The sequence below is a fragment of the Diachasma alloeum genome, unplaced genomic scaffold (genome assembly GCF_001412515.2).
Source record: "Diachasma alloeum isolate Michigan unplaced genomic scaffold, Dall2.0 Dall_scaffold_00286, whole genome shotgun sequence".
Lineage (NCBI taxonomy): Eukaryota > Metazoa > Arthropoda > Insecta > Hymenoptera > Braconidae > Diachasma > Diachasma alloeum.
Genome location: NW_021680425.1, coordinates 326,468 through 341,279, shown reverse-complemented (window position 1 = coordinate 341,279; position 14,812 = coordinate 326,468). Strand labels below are relative to the sequence as shown.

The following is a 14,812-nucleotide window of genomic DNA, read 5'->3' as shown; positions in this document are numbered from 1 at the left end:
TTTGTCAATTAAATTACGTGAGAAAAATTAGAAAAAATCCTGAGTATTCAGCGTTACTCAAGTTACATTTCACACAGAATTATTATTTTTTTAAACATTCGTTAATTATAAATGAATAATTCAAATTGTTTAAACATTCGGAAACCCTGTTTTTCTAGGTATGAATTCAGCATTTTCTGTAAACAATTTATTAACAACTAAAAAATTGAATGTTTATAAATTATTTATGGAAAATGTTCGTAATTTGAAAAAATTGCAATTCTTTAATGATTTTATCGATCTTCCTCATCAATCATCAATCAGTTTTTTGAAATGTTTTCAAATGGTCCAATATTGAGTTTCAAATTCAGACCTGCAAAGTTTAAATAATAAAATCGTTATGAAATGTTCGGAAAGTTAGGGTCAAATGGGGTTCAAATGAAAGCTCTCATGTTCGACTACAAAAGTAAAAACGCATTTCACAGGAGAAACAACAGCCAAAGTACTAGGATATCCTCGAAGAAAACTTTTAATTGGAGAAAAGATGGATCACCTCAACAACTACAAACAGCTACTAGGAACGGGAGAGCAAACTCTCCCAAATAAAAACAAATTTCAGTAGACTCCAAGTAATTAAATGTATTATAAATTCGTGTAACAACTCGACCCTGGGCCGAAAAAAAAATTAGTCACTTTGTATATACAAAACATAGATATAAATTCATCTACTACAATAAAAAATAAATCATGATTTTTTCCCTCATTAAATTTTCACATTAAATTCATAAACATCGAATCACCCAATTCGATTGCCCAATTACATTGGATCTAACGTCTAAATAAATTTTTAAATCTTCAACTGGAAGCATTAAAAGTACCATGATTTGCCTTATCAGTATTGTTTTTTCTCATCGGGACTAGCTGCAGTGTATCGCCGATTTTGACAGCTTCGAACGTATCACCAGGTGACACTATTGGTGCTTTAATCGTCGTTATTATCGCAAAGCTCGAGGTGTTATTATTGTTTGAATAATTTTCCAGGACAACTGGAGTCACTGGGGCAAGGGAGAGTTTTATATCACTTCGTTTGATGGAAATTAATTTCTTGGGATCGAAGCTCGATAGATTTATCACTTTTGGCTGTGAGGTCTTCTCAGATGGTATCGTTGGCTGAATAGTCCTGAATTTTGGGACACTCGTCAGCGGGACTAATTTAACTATACTCTTGGGGGTTGTATTCTGTATCAGAATCTTGGATTCCAATCGTTTTGCTGTTGGAGTTATAATTCTCTTCGTTGGCGCCTGCAATTTCGAGGTCGAGGCAGTGGACTTCTGGGGGATTTCCTCGGCGGTTGAGCCAACAACATTCTCCTTGCTGACAATTATCAAAGGAACATTTGTCACTTGTAATTGTGGATTCACCAGTGAAGTACCGGGACTCTGAAGTTGTTGTACCATTATGGGGGCAGTTGCGGCTGAAATGCACGAGTCGGAGTTGTATCTTGGGAATAGTTTGGTGCAGACTTTTGGCTTGCTCTCCTCACTGGAGTTCAGTCTCTCGAGCTCCATCTCTGCCACTCGCAGAATCGAATCGTCCAGGCGCTCCAGAGAGCGACTCTTCTTTTCGAAATTTGGAGTGCTGTGGGTGCGGGGGAAGGAAGAGTCTGAAATTAAAAAAATTAAGGGGTTCAGTCAACGAGTTTTGTCTTGATTTTTTAAATTTAGTGGGGGAAGGGGTGAGGAGAATTTATTTATTGATTATTTTGCAATATAATTTAAAGGGGGAAGAGGTCTAGTTAAAATTATCAAAAATTATTTTTTGTGAGGAACCTTATGAGCTAGAAAAGAAGGAACATGAGAGAATGGGACTTTGAATATTATTTCACATTTGTTGCAGAGAATTTCATCTTGTACGAAGGGCTCTCGGTATTTTTCTTTCCAAGAGATTTATCAAGATACATTTCTTCCAGGAAATTTTGTTATTGTCAGTTACAAAAAAAGGTATCTCGTTATTCCTGTTATTTTGGTAATATAACATGAAAAGTTGCTGACTTTACATTCACATTGAGACTGAATGGAGTTGTGTATTGCTCGGTAAATTTATTTTCAAAGAAGAGATCTGAAGACATTTTTTTTGTAAACTTAAAAATTTGGAGATATTTGTAAAAGACGCAGAAGGCTTAATTTGGAGTTAGTGAATCAGAAGTAAATTAATTTGCTAATTATTTTATGATTTTCTTCGTCAGGGTGAATCTTGAAGAATTTTAGCAAGAGACATTTGTTGAAGACATGATCATCACCTCCAAGAAATTCCTTTAATTACAATATATAGCTCTGGAAATGTTTGGGGAGTGGGTGGATTACGTTTGAGTCAGTGGATCCAAAATGAATGAAATTGCATTCATTCATTTTCATTCATTCATTCATTCATTCATTTCTCACGAGGCATATTCTCTAGAGAATTCCAAACTCTAAAAAAAAATTTCCAAATTCCAAATTCTAAACCTTATAATCTGGGAGATATTATAGTACGTAATAACTTGTGACTCAAATTTAAACCAATTACCTGTGTCAAATAATTTACGTTTACGAGGTTTACGTTTGTCAGTGATAGGAGTCTTGTCAGTGTCACCAATAAATGTTTTGCATCGAGTGTTGCTCAGAGTGTTGAGACTCAGTCCTTGAAGAGGTGCACTTCCCCCCGATTTGTTTGGAGTCGACATTCCAATTGGCGTGTGATGTCGAATCTCTCTAGTTGGGGTTTCTACATGACAAATAACAACCATAAATGATAAATTAGCAATTATTCCGCAGTTGAACGGCATCTGTTATCATTTCGTTGATAAAATAAATCATTATAATTGAAGACGTACCTGTATCAGTGTCTGCAACCTCGACGTCAGGGCCCACGTACTTGAATACTGGTTTTCTGATGGTCCTTTCGTCCATGTGCACCTTCTTAATCAGTCCAATTGCAGTCAGAACATTGGCAATGTCATATAGACGACGTACTTTAGTCTTAGAACGAGATCTCGAGGCGTTGTCAGTTATTTCAGGCGTTTGATCGTCCACGTCACCAATTAAAACTTTTGCAGCAATGTCTAAATTAATTACTCCATTCTAGAAATTGAACGAGAAATATTAACATTATAGAACCCATAAACTAATGTAAAACTGATGAAAATTACTTCTCCTAAACATCTCCATTTAATCAACAATGAATTGTACAAACTCTCGGAGAAAGTAAAATGATGTTTCGCCATTAAATAAATTTTTGACTTCATTTTGACAGATTTGTTTCGATTTCGAAGGGTAGGAAATTGATTTCTTATAAATTATTTATGAAAACAAAGTCGCAATCTTTAAGAATTACAGTTGTTTCACTAAAATTGTATGAATTTTCCTCAAAAAGGAGATTGTCTACTTCAAATTTACACCTTCAAAGTTTAAACAACGAAATCATTGTCTAATGTTCAGTAAATTTGAATCAAATGAGGCTAACAACTGAGGATATACAACTGTTTTACCCACGTGTACATTTTCGGATGCAAACTTACGTGTTTTATACAATCAATTTCATATTTTTACATCGCACACGACCAACATTACCTCGAATTCGATATGATCTATCAATATTTTACTGTTGAATCTATATTTTACCTTTTATTTGAACTTTAATCATAATATTTATAATATTTTTTCAATTTTCTTTACCAATAATTATCATATAAAGTTTCACAAGATAATATAAATTTCATTTCCTTTTTATATGTTCAAAATGCATACTTATTAAGTTACTTATCTTTATGTATTAATCAATGTTTTTATGAATAATCTCAAAAAATAACAAATGAATACCGCATAACGTAATTTTAAAAAAAGCCAATAAAAATGTTAATTTAAAATAAAATAAACAATGAATAAGTAAGTAAATAAATCAATCAATCGATGAATACTTCAATAAACAAGCAATTGAAAAAAGAAAACAACAACAAACCTTCATAGAAATAAGAAACAGCATCACGAATTTCTGGCACATAGCCCCCAGGCTCTTGTCCTCTTTGATAGCACAATCCCCAAGGCTCTCCTCCTCAGCAGTCTCCTCAAAGGACATTGTCAAATCCGAAATCCCAGGCGATGCATCACACTGCTCCCCAGTGTACGCCTTGTTAATCCTCTGAATCTCCTGTATCTGCTCTCTCATACCGATTCTTATTGCAGTAGATTTGAGTCTCGTTAATGTCCCAATTAGAGCACTCTGACCGTGCCAGAGATAGCGATTCTTCCCAGCCTTCGCTGCCATCTCCAGACTCTCAAGAACATTTATTATATCGTAAATTCTCCGTTTTTCTGTGCCCAGCGCTCGCGCTGTTCCATCCAGAGATATTTCTTTTGGAGCTCCATGCTCCATGTTGAGTGGATACATATTTAAAAATCTGAAAAATTGTTCGACCATAAAATTGTGGTTTTTGAGGAATAAAAGGGATAGGTCCTTTATGTAGTGAAACAAAATACGATTGATTGAATCCCTTTTTTCGAAAAAATTAATTAATTCTTAGAACAAGTCGTTTTGGGAGACAATGTCGAGAGACTTTTCTTGTTGGCGAGGGAATCACTCACTGGGGAGATAATTTGCCACTCAATAAAATTTAATAACTAGTGAATTTTTGAATTTGAGACATTTCTTGGATATAACAATCCGGAGGTAAAAAATGTATTATTTAAGTCAATTTCGACTATTAATCAGTTTCGAATGAATAGGTCTTGTTGACATTTTTTCTAAAGCGAATTGAGAGCTACAAAAAAGGTTTCTGTGAAAATTTCGCCATCCTCTTTCCATTTGAAGACATTCCTCAAGAACTCTGGTTAGAGCTAAGTCGACTTAAGGGGTAACAGAATGCCGCTAATTTTCCAAATTTTTGAACAAATTTCCTGCTCAAAGTTATTAATATTTCTCGAAGCCAAAGCACATTAATCTCCAGGAGGTGATGACGAAGATCAATGTGATTTGGCTTCGAGAAATATTAATAACTTTGAGCAGGAAATTTGTTTGAAAATTTCGAGGAAATGGTGCCCTTCTGTTATCCCCTTAAGGGGAAAAGGGACCCCTGTGTCTAGATGACCTTTTAGAATTATGTTTTCTCCTACAATTATTAATGTTTATTTATAAAATTACTTTATCGACTCGATCAATGCATTGTTGAGTCAATGAGGTAATTTCATAGATAAAAAATAATAATTGCAGTAGAAAGCACAATTCTAAATTGCAAGCTACTGAAATTATATCAACGAAAACTCCGCCATTTCTCCTCTTTCATCTCTGAGGAAACTCCTAACAAATTTTGAGCATTAATGTTCTCCTAAAAAAATTCATAATCAAGATAATTCAAACAAGATTCACAAACTTCAGCTCATTTTCCAAAAATTTAATTTCTTCAAGTTCTAACACAATTTTGTCATTTTGAAACTGATGGAGAAATAAAAAAAAACTAAATTTTCTTGATTGCTTCCAACGAAAAAAGCCTCTAAAAGTTCACCCCCTAAAATACCTCATGATCGAGATAACGCACTATTCAAAAAGATTGAAAAATCTGATTTTTTTGGAAAATATGTGGAAAAACTCCACTTCCCTAAGATTTGGAAATATTTCTCGAAAATTCCTTTTGGAATCATCTGGACAATGATAAATAATTTCGCTGGATGCCAACATATCCGGATTTTACTCACTTATTACATAACAACCCCAGTGATTTCTGCTTCCTCGGTAGGAGTTTGGAGCCACCAGAACCTGAGGGAACAGGTGAATCCCTCCTCTGAGATCCACCCTGTTGACTAACTTCCCCTGCACTTTTGAGATTGGAAGCGAGTGAAGTTAAAAGCCTCAAATTAGCTGTAGGTGATATTGGCTCTTTAACATTGCTCAATTCCCCAAGCACCTTGCGCTCAGGTGTGCATCTCCCCTGATCAGACATGATTCGATATTATTATTCTCAATTACCCGATGCACCTGAGGCGAATGACTCCCCGAGTCTAACCACAATGCACCACTCCCTGTATGCCCTGTGTATACCACAATACACTACTCCAAATATTCCTCCAAAAATGTGGAATTCAACTCGCGTAAATAATCTCAAACAATTCCCTGTTATTCAAGGATCCATTAGTGATCAACATCCCGATGTTTCTCACTGAAGAATAACATTATTTTTACGATAATTGTTTGGCTTGTACAGTCTCCCCTGGGGACCACTTCTCCCGCCGCTTCCAACCTCCAAAACTGCTATACGTGAGAAGAAAAAAAACCGCGCGAAAACGTCAGCAGAAACGGCGCATGTGGATGCGCCCAAACCCTCAAAAATAAAATCTTACATCGTATTGGTTCTTACCAGGGTTGGGCGTGTAAATTACATTGGTAAATTACACCGTTTTTTAGCGACGTAATTTACGTAAATTACCTCGACGGATTTTTTACATTTTTTACATTCCTTCGAAAAGCTTGCAATTTTCGATTACTAGAATGTTTTATTTTATTCCGAGTGACGAAGACGCAGTATTGGACACATAAAAAATAGTATATTATGGCCCTAGGACAGATAAATAGTATATTTCATCACTATAGTTAAAATTATGAACTAAGAAAGTTGAATGAAAATTAATAAACAGTTGGAAAATTGAACTGAATTTGAATTTAAATTTCAATTTAAATTTGATTTTTTTAGATTGCATTGAATTTTTTAATCAGTTTCCACAATAAGTTGAAAAATTAAAGCTGCCATTTTTTCAATTCAAAATATTTAAACAATATCGGTAGTGAAGCGGTAAAACGGTTCAAGTTGAAATTCGCAATTTTTTTTCAGAGACCCACACGATAGGGCTAATATAGATTGCATACATTTTAGATCAGGAAAAAACAATAAAAAAAGTGTCAAAGAGCGTTCGTTCTAGGGAACAATCGTTCCTAGGCAACGAAGCTATCGGAAAATATCCGATAATTTTGAAGCACTAGTGGTATTACTACTGAATATTCAATGAAATTTGATTTCTCAGGTTCATACGAGAAATGAAAACTACTGGAAATCGTGAAAATTCAGGCAACTTTTCTGCTGAATTTTCAATCTCTTGAAAATTCAATTGAATGTAATGCTTAATTTTCCGCGATCGGTGTGAAAATCCAAATTGTCGTTGAAAATTCAGTGATCATTCATTCATCATGAAAAACTTAATTTTATTGAATTTTCAAGATGAATCATGAATTCCACGGGCAATTTAGTCTGAAATTGAGGGCAATTTCCGAATATTGAAAATTCAAATGCATCTGTTACTTAAATTTCAAAAAAATTCTAACAATGCACTGATAGACTGATTCATATTAATTCCAAACGAGATACGTTATAACTATTAACGGATGGTAGAGTCGAATGTGACCAAATAAATATTCGTTAATAGTTAACGAATGGTTCGCTTGAAAGATGAAAATCGCGTCAAACATGCCTTCTCAAATGTGCATTCCTATTTTCCTATTTACTAATCCTATTTACTAAAGATCCTCCTATTTACTAAAGATGAAAGAAACGTGAAGGTGTTTTATATCGATATATCTCGAAACTGCCTGACCGCTAATCCTCAGTTCTGATTGGTCGATGAGTCACGGGAAGTAGTCGCTGAAAAAAATCCCCGGTATTTTCGAGTTCTTCAAATGCCCAAAAATTTTTTCTGCGTCATATTTTGAATTTTTTTATGTGTGAAGTTGATCTTTATATAAAAACATCTAAATTGCCTAATTGTTGATCATTAGAAAAAAAAAACATAGTATTTCTAAATTTTTTTCACTCAAATTATTCCTCACTTCCCAAATTTTTATTTTTTCATATTTATCATACGCAAAAATGATCAATTCTTGCTTCTCAGATTTTCATACATAAATTCTAAACTCTACAAATTCATGAACATTCTTCGGTTTCCCAAATAACTCGAGAAAAATCTTTGAAGATTTACGGTTATCTAGAAAATTGTGAAATTTTCCGAAGAATTCAAGAACTTTTTTCAGTTTTCTAGGAAATTAATTTATAACCCTCCCCTCAGTTTTCAACCATCACAGATTTCAATCAGAGTATTTTAAAACTTAAAAAAAGGAATTAATCGAAGATTAAAAATTATTCATTGATACTTCACTCTTCATTCTCTTGATTCTCTTAATTCTCTTCAAGTCATTATCAATATTTATAAAACATCTATGAGTATATGAAGTTTAATAAATTCGATTTCTTCATTTTCACACCAAAAAGATAAGCGTGCGCACAGATCTAGTTATTAACTATTAACGAATGAACATTTTATGAAACCGAACAGACCCTCATCTCCAACCAAATCCATTTGTTAACACACTGATAGAATGATTCATTTATTCCAAATGAGGTTCGTTAACTATTAACGAATAGTAGAGTTGAATATGACCAAATGAATATTCATTAATAGTTAACGAATGGTTCACTTGAAAAGTGAAAATTGAGTCAAACAAGGCTTTTCAAATATGCGTTTGTTAATTATTAATGAATGAACATTTGGTGAGACCGAATAGACCCTACCCTCCAACCAAAATCCATTCGTTAATAATAACTAATCCGTTCTATCAGTGCAATAACTAATCCTTTCTCTCAGTGTGAGCGATGTAATAGTACACTGACAGGATTAGTTATTGTTAACAAATGGATTTGGTTGCAGACTAGGGTCTATTCGGTCTCACCAAATGTTCATTCATTAATAATTAACAAACGCATATTTGAAAAGCCTTGTTTGACTCGATTTTCACTTTTCAAGTGAACCATTCGTTAAGTAATAACGAATATTAATTTGGTCATATTCAACTCGACCATTCGTTAATAGTTAACGAATCTCGTTTGGAATAAATGTATCAGTCTATCAAGTAATCCAAAAAATGGTTCTCGGCGTGCGTCAATCGCATTCGTCGATCTCGCGCATGACCAGTAGTCCACCACTCCGCGAAGGCGCGAAATAGACTCCAACAGAGACCACTAACCTTGCGGAACGCCAAAAAATCTTGCGAAACGTAGTTCGATCACGATCAAGAATAATGGCACAGACAAACGAAAAAATTAAGAACGGGGTAAATAGTGAACACGAGGAGTATCAGTACTTGAGACTGATCGAAAAGATTATTGCCACAGGGGCAAAGAAGATGGATCGCACAGGGACCGGTACTTCTGCGCTTTTCGGGACTCAGATGCGATTCAGTCTGAGGGATGGTGCGTAAAAATTAATGCTCCCTGTTGCAATTACTTGTAAATAATTAATTAACATGCAAATGATTAACTACGTGATGCCATTGAGTTGTCGTTGTTGCCCAAGATTTCGAACGGATCGAGCAAAAATTATGATGTTACGAATTGCATCAATTGGTTTCTATCATGTCTACATTCTTCTTTCTCTTTTTACAAACCTCTTCTCTGAAGCTCGCATCACTCTTTTGTTAGTCTTATTTTTTTTTAGTTTGACGTTTTTAATTCAGTAGCGAAGTGGTAAAACGGTTTAAAGTAACTCTACCCTTACGGTAAATTCAAAGATTATTGAAAACTGCAAAAAAATTGCAGAAAACTCGATTAGATTCGGAATTCTAATTTTTTCTCAATTTAATTATCGTTTTGGTTTTTCAAAGAAGAAATGTTTAAAAATCAGGATTTAACTCAGTGTCTTATATGAAAATCAACATTTCCATTGTAATCAAAGATTAAAATCTGAATTTTTTTTCATTAAGGAACTTCCGTAGTAAGTATACTTGGTGAAAATTTCGAAATGGTATAAAGACGCAATATTTGGATCATATGTTGTTGAGCACATTCAAAAACTATTCCCAAAATTTCAAGTACCTTGTCTACCCCATTTTCGAAATATACATCGTCAAAAATGGAAAAAAGACAAAAATTGAATGTTTGGCGATGCATATCTCAAAAATGGGGTGGACCAGGGAGTTGAAATTTTGGGAATAGTTTTTGAATGTGCTCAACAACATATGATCCAAATATTGCGTCTTTAGACCATTTCGAAATTTTCACCAAGTATACTTACTGCGGAAGTACCTTAAATGTGAAAAAATGAAGAATTTTTTTTTACCTCGTAAAAAAAAATCCACCGTTTTGCAAAAAAGTTTTATTATTTATTTATAAGGGCGAAATATGCCCTACGGGGCTAGCGCACTGCGTTGGTGGGCAGGGAGCCTATTCTCGACTCAGGATCGTACGGTCGTACGACAACGCGTCACATGCGGCCCATAAGCGAACTGCTGGGCCGTATGCGACTCGCTTTCGTAAATACGATCGTACGATCCTGAGTCGAGAATAGACTCCCAGGGAAGAAACATTGTTTGGAAAAAACTGGAAAGAGCATTTTCGGAAAAACAAATATGCGAAAATAAAAAAACGGGATGAAGGAATACGAAAAACCGTAAAAACCGAGAGGTATACGGTGAAATGGAATGAATGGTATGGTATAAGAGGGAAATGTTTGAAAAAATATCAATATTTTACGAAATTTAATTTAGATAATACTGACTGGGTATGAATTTTTTCAAATTTTTTCCATGCAATTTAGTTGAAAAATTAAAAAACTGAGAATATTCAAAAGTACAGCGTAGCCCGGCCGAAGGGTAGAGCTACTTTAAGTCGACTTATCTCCCAGTTGAGTTTTTGAGGAATATCTCCGAATCTGAGGGAGACAGCGAAATTTTCGTTATTACATTTGTTGTAGCTCTCAATCGACTCTACAAAAATGGTTATAATAAAAATTTTGCCATCTCCATTAGATTCCGAGATATTCATTGAAAACTGGTCAATAGTCAAAATTGACTTGTACCGTTTTACCACTTCGCTACTGATTTCTTTCCCTCTTCGTCCCATTTTTCCTATTACGAGATCGAAGACGCTCCGCGCGTCTGACAATTTAATAAATTTTATATGATTCATCACGTTATGATTTAAGTTAATTGGAATCAATATTTTCTTTCACGTATACAAATTTCTATAGTATTACTGAGGAGAAATTTGTGGGAACCGATGAAAACTTCGATTGAAAATCCACGATTTTTTTATTGCAAAGGGATGGAAATGTCCATCGAGGATCAATAGGAGATACGACGAAAGCTATGAAAACTTGCATGAGAAAGCGAAGGATTTTCCTTAGAAATCTTTCGAAACTTCTGTTAAGAGTCCTTGAAAAATTCGTCGAAATCCATGAAAACTTCAATTGAAAATCAATGCATACTCCGTTGGCAATCGCCAACACCAACATCATCAGCACTATCAGTAAGATCAATATCATCAACAAAATCGGTATCATCATCATGTATGCGATTTCCCTCTCAGATATTTAGGAATAAACGTGTGACATCTCCTTTTTATATAAGATTACATAATAATAATCGCATAAAATTGTCATTTTCCAATTCTCAATTTTTGTCATTCTACTTATTCTATCGAAAGACAAGGATAGAATTCGAATTTATGGGTATTTATTCATTATTCAAAAAGAAATATCGTTTTTAAAACTTTCCGCAGAGATCGAAAAATTAAATTTCTTATTTCTTCCCACCCACGTTATTTTGCATTTTGTCATTTTTTCTCGTTGAAATGAGATCATAAAACTTGAAAATATTCCCATCCTTCTCACATTTGAAGAAAAAATAATAATTTCAAGTTTTCTCCGACACAAATAAAGAGTGTCAAAGAGAGTCAAACAACAAGGATAGAAATAAAATTGATTTGTATTCTTTTATTATTCGAAAAGATCTATATACATCCCTGAAAATAAAAAAGAACGCAACAAACAAAAAAGAACCGAAGAAGAAGATGAAGAGGATTATGACGATTCCGAATAAATGATTCAACAATTAAATTCTGATTATGGAAAACTTTGTTGAAACCATTCATTTTTCCTGCATTATTATAAAAATTGATGAAATCAAGAAATTTCTCCTGAAAAATGTGCGTTTTACACGAAATAACACGTCCTGTCCTCTTACTTCACTACTGAACTGAATAATTGCCCCACCTCCATCAATCTGCAGGAATTTTCCCACTTCTCACCACGAAATCGGTCTTCTGGAAGGGAGTAGTGGAAGAACTCCTCTGGTTCATCAGTGGATCCACAAACGCCCACGAATTATCAAAGCGAGGAGTGAAAATCTGGGACGCCAACAGCTCACGTGAATACTTGGATGCTTACGGCTTCAAGGACCGTGAGGAGGGTGATCTAGGGCCAATCTATGGGTTTCAGTGGAGACACTCTGGTGCCAAGTACACTAACATGCATGCAGACTACACTGGACAAGGTGAGACCTCGTATTACGAATTCAGTAACGAAGTGGTAAAACGGTTTACCTCGTATGTCCGTTACCCCTTAATGTATTTTTGGGATTTCTTCAGGCATCGATCAACTCGAGGAGGTGGTGAACAAGCTGAGGCACAATCCGGACGACCGAAGGATCATAATCTGCGCCTGGAACCCAGCAGACATTCCCAAAATGGCTCTTCCACCCTGCCACTGCCTCGTCCAGTTCTTCGTTGCTGACGGAGAGCTCTCCTGTCACCTGTACCAACGAAGCGCAGACATGGGCCTCGGGGTGCCCTTCAACATCGCCTCCTACTCACTGTTGACGTATATGCTGGCACACATATCTAATCTGAAGGTAATCATCAGTCATCAGCTGGTCCATATGCGAAGCAATGTCACGGTTTAAGGCCCGGGTGTACTATCTTTCAAATGTTATCTGGATTTTTTTCATCTTTCGTAATCCAAAATTGTCAACTGAGTGGTACATCATGTAGAAATACCCAAAAATTATGATAAAATGATAAAAAAAATAGGAAAAATTCTGAACTTTTTCAAAGAGCGTTTTTAATTGAGATTCAGAATGAGTTGAAAAAAGTGGAAATGACAAATATCTGATTCGCTGTGGCAAATTATCTATTAGCTGTCATTTTCCATGGCGGATAACAAAACACTAACTCCTCATGGGAAGTGACAGCTAGGTATCTCAATTTTCAAAATAGTAGTATGTAGTCATCTGCCATTTTTATGTGATAAAAGTGCGATTAAAAAATTCTCCAAAATATTACAACTTTTTTCAAAGAGCCTTTTCCGTAATAAATGTCTCTGTGCAGTGTGGAAAAAGATTTACAAAATCAGTCTTCCCCCTGCATGATATTGGGTGACAGGCCGCCATTTGTCACCGTAAATCAGATACATTTTTCAATTTCTTGTTATTCAACTTATTCTGAATATAAATTAAAAATGCTCTTTGAAAAAATTAAGAATTTCTTCTACTTTTTCTTGATTATTCATTCATAATTTTTCAAAACTTCCGCATGATGCAGGACTCAATTGACAATTTCAGATGACGAAAGATGAAAAAAAAAACATCGAGATAACGTTCAAAAGATAGTACCACCCGGGCCCTTCTTAATTCGATTTTAACGATTGACCAATTTTCTGAATGAATTGTCCAATTTTCCGAGATGAATATCTCGGAATCCGAGGGAGATGGCAAAATTTTGTCAGGAACTTTTTTGTAGCACTCAATTTGGTCAACAAAAAAGCTCATTACGAAAAATTTATTATCTCCGTTGGATTCGAAGATATTCCTCGAAAACTCAGTTACTAAATAGAGAATTCTTATTGGGCCACAGCCTGGAGAATTCGTCCACACTATGGGGGATTGCCATGTCTATTCAAACCACATCGAGCCCCTGCAGATACAATGCCAGAGGGCCCCGAGGCCATTCCCCACCCTGAAAATCACCAGAGATGTGAAGGAAATCGATGACTTCCTGGCTTCTGATTTTAAATTAATTGGATATGATCCTCACCCCAAAATCCCCATGAAAATGGCTGTCTAAGTAGTTTAAGAAGCTTCTCGGTCATCTGTGATTCAGAGAGACTAATCTATGGATATTTCATTCAGAATATGTATTAATTCCGTTGAGAAGTGATGAACCGTTGTAATTGTAATCACAACTTTTAACTGATTTTTCACGTCTGAGTGTACTATTTCGCTTCTAATGATGTTACGTAGGTCTAAACGCTTAAAGAGAATTAAATTTAAGGATATAAAGTCTCAGGATCTGGAAAATCAGTATTTGCCTATAAAAACCAGTGAATTCCACTAGGATAAATGTAAAGGGATAATTCGGAGGACAACTACCAGAATTATTCAGAAATCACAAATGTCTTAGGAATAACTTTTACTTTATTTACCCTAATAAAAATTATATTCTCGATAAACTCATTCTTAAATTCCTATCATCTCATAATAGCTCCATGTTTATGTTTCAGATTCTGTTGACACTTCTTCGTTCATTGTATTTCCATTAATTTTAAGGTTAACGCGCCACACAGATCGGTTACACAATCAATAACAGATCATTGTCTCTAAAAAGTTAATATCTCATTCACTGACCACATACATTTGAGATGCTCCATTATCACATTATCCATTTTTAAAATAAGTATTTCATTAGTTCGATAAACTCAGGGACAAGAAACGAGTGGAATTGAGAAAAGAGTAATCGTAGTGTGCACGATGGCTCAATTGAAAGGCTTTGGGGGAGAGCAGAATAAAAAAGGCATCACCAAATTTTTTAAGAATTACATGGTGATGTTTTTTTTCAATCCAAAGTTCAATCCGTCTCCTTCGTAATCAGTTTCGACTGATCTCAATTAATTATTTTGTATTTCAATTATGTAGACATGATTTGATAAAAAGGAACTCAGAATATTCAGTGTCCCCTGACCATTGATAAAGTTTAAAAAAATTTGATTCAAT

The 14,812-nt window shown here is 34.8% G+C and overlaps 2 protein-coding genes across 2 annotated transcripts; one reads left to right on the top strand and one right to left on the bottom strand.

Annotated features, from left to right (window-relative positions):
- Window positions 1–598: 598 nt before the first annotated feature.
- LOC107038655 (transcription factor E2F8) lies at window positions 599–6,246 on the bottom strand. Its single transcript, XM_015257879.1, has 5 exons — window positions 5,707–6,246; window positions 3,977–4,415; window positions 2,853–3,099; window positions 2,546–2,743; window positions 599–1,643 (listed from the first exon to the last, which is right to left on the bottom strand). Exons 1-5 carry the CDS (start codon window positions 5,949–5,951, stop codon window positions 835–837), a joined length of 1,938 nt encoding a protein of 645 aa, XP_015113365.1. The 5' UTR covers window positions 5,952–6,246; the 3' UTR covers window positions 599–834.
- Window positions 6,247–8,980: 2,734 nt separating this feature from the next.
- On the top strand, window positions 8,981–14,271 carry LOC107038687 (thymidylate synthase). Its single transcript, XM_015257917.1, has 4 exons — window positions 8,981–9,242; window positions 12,056–12,319; window positions 12,414–12,676; window positions 13,677–14,271. Exons 1-4 carry the CDS (start codon window positions 9,071–9,073, stop codon window positions 13,884–13,886), a joined length of 909 nt encoding a protein of 302 aa, XP_015113403.1. The 5' UTR covers window positions 8,981–9,070; the 3' UTR covers window positions 13,887–14,271.
- Window positions 14,272–14,812: the final 541 nt, after the last annotated feature.

Coding starts and splice junctions, on each gene's coding strand:
- LOC107038655 (XM_015257879.1), bottom strand. CDS start 5,951: ATGTCTGATCAGGGGAGATGCACACCTGAGCGCAAGGTGCTTGGGGAA. Junction 3,100..3,976: donor TGTTTCTTATTTCTATGAAG/GTTTGTTGTTGT, acceptor TTCAATTTCTAG/AATGGAGTAATTAATTTAGA. Junction 2,744..2,852: donor GGTTGCAGACACTGATACAG/GTACGTCTTCAA, acceptor TTTGTCATGTAG/AAACCCCAACTAGAGAGATT.
- LOC107038687 (XM_015257917.1), top strand. CDS start 9,071: ATGGCACAGACAAACGAAAAAATTAAGAACGGGGTAAATAGTGAACAC. Junction 9,243..12,055: donor GCGATTCAGTCTGAGGGATG/GTGCGTAAAAAT, acceptor ATCAATCTGCAG/GAATTTTCCCACTTCTCACC. Junction 12,320..12,413: donor TGCAGACTACACTGGACAAG/GTGAGACCTCGT, acceptor GGATTTCTTCAG/GCATCGATCAACTCGAGGAG.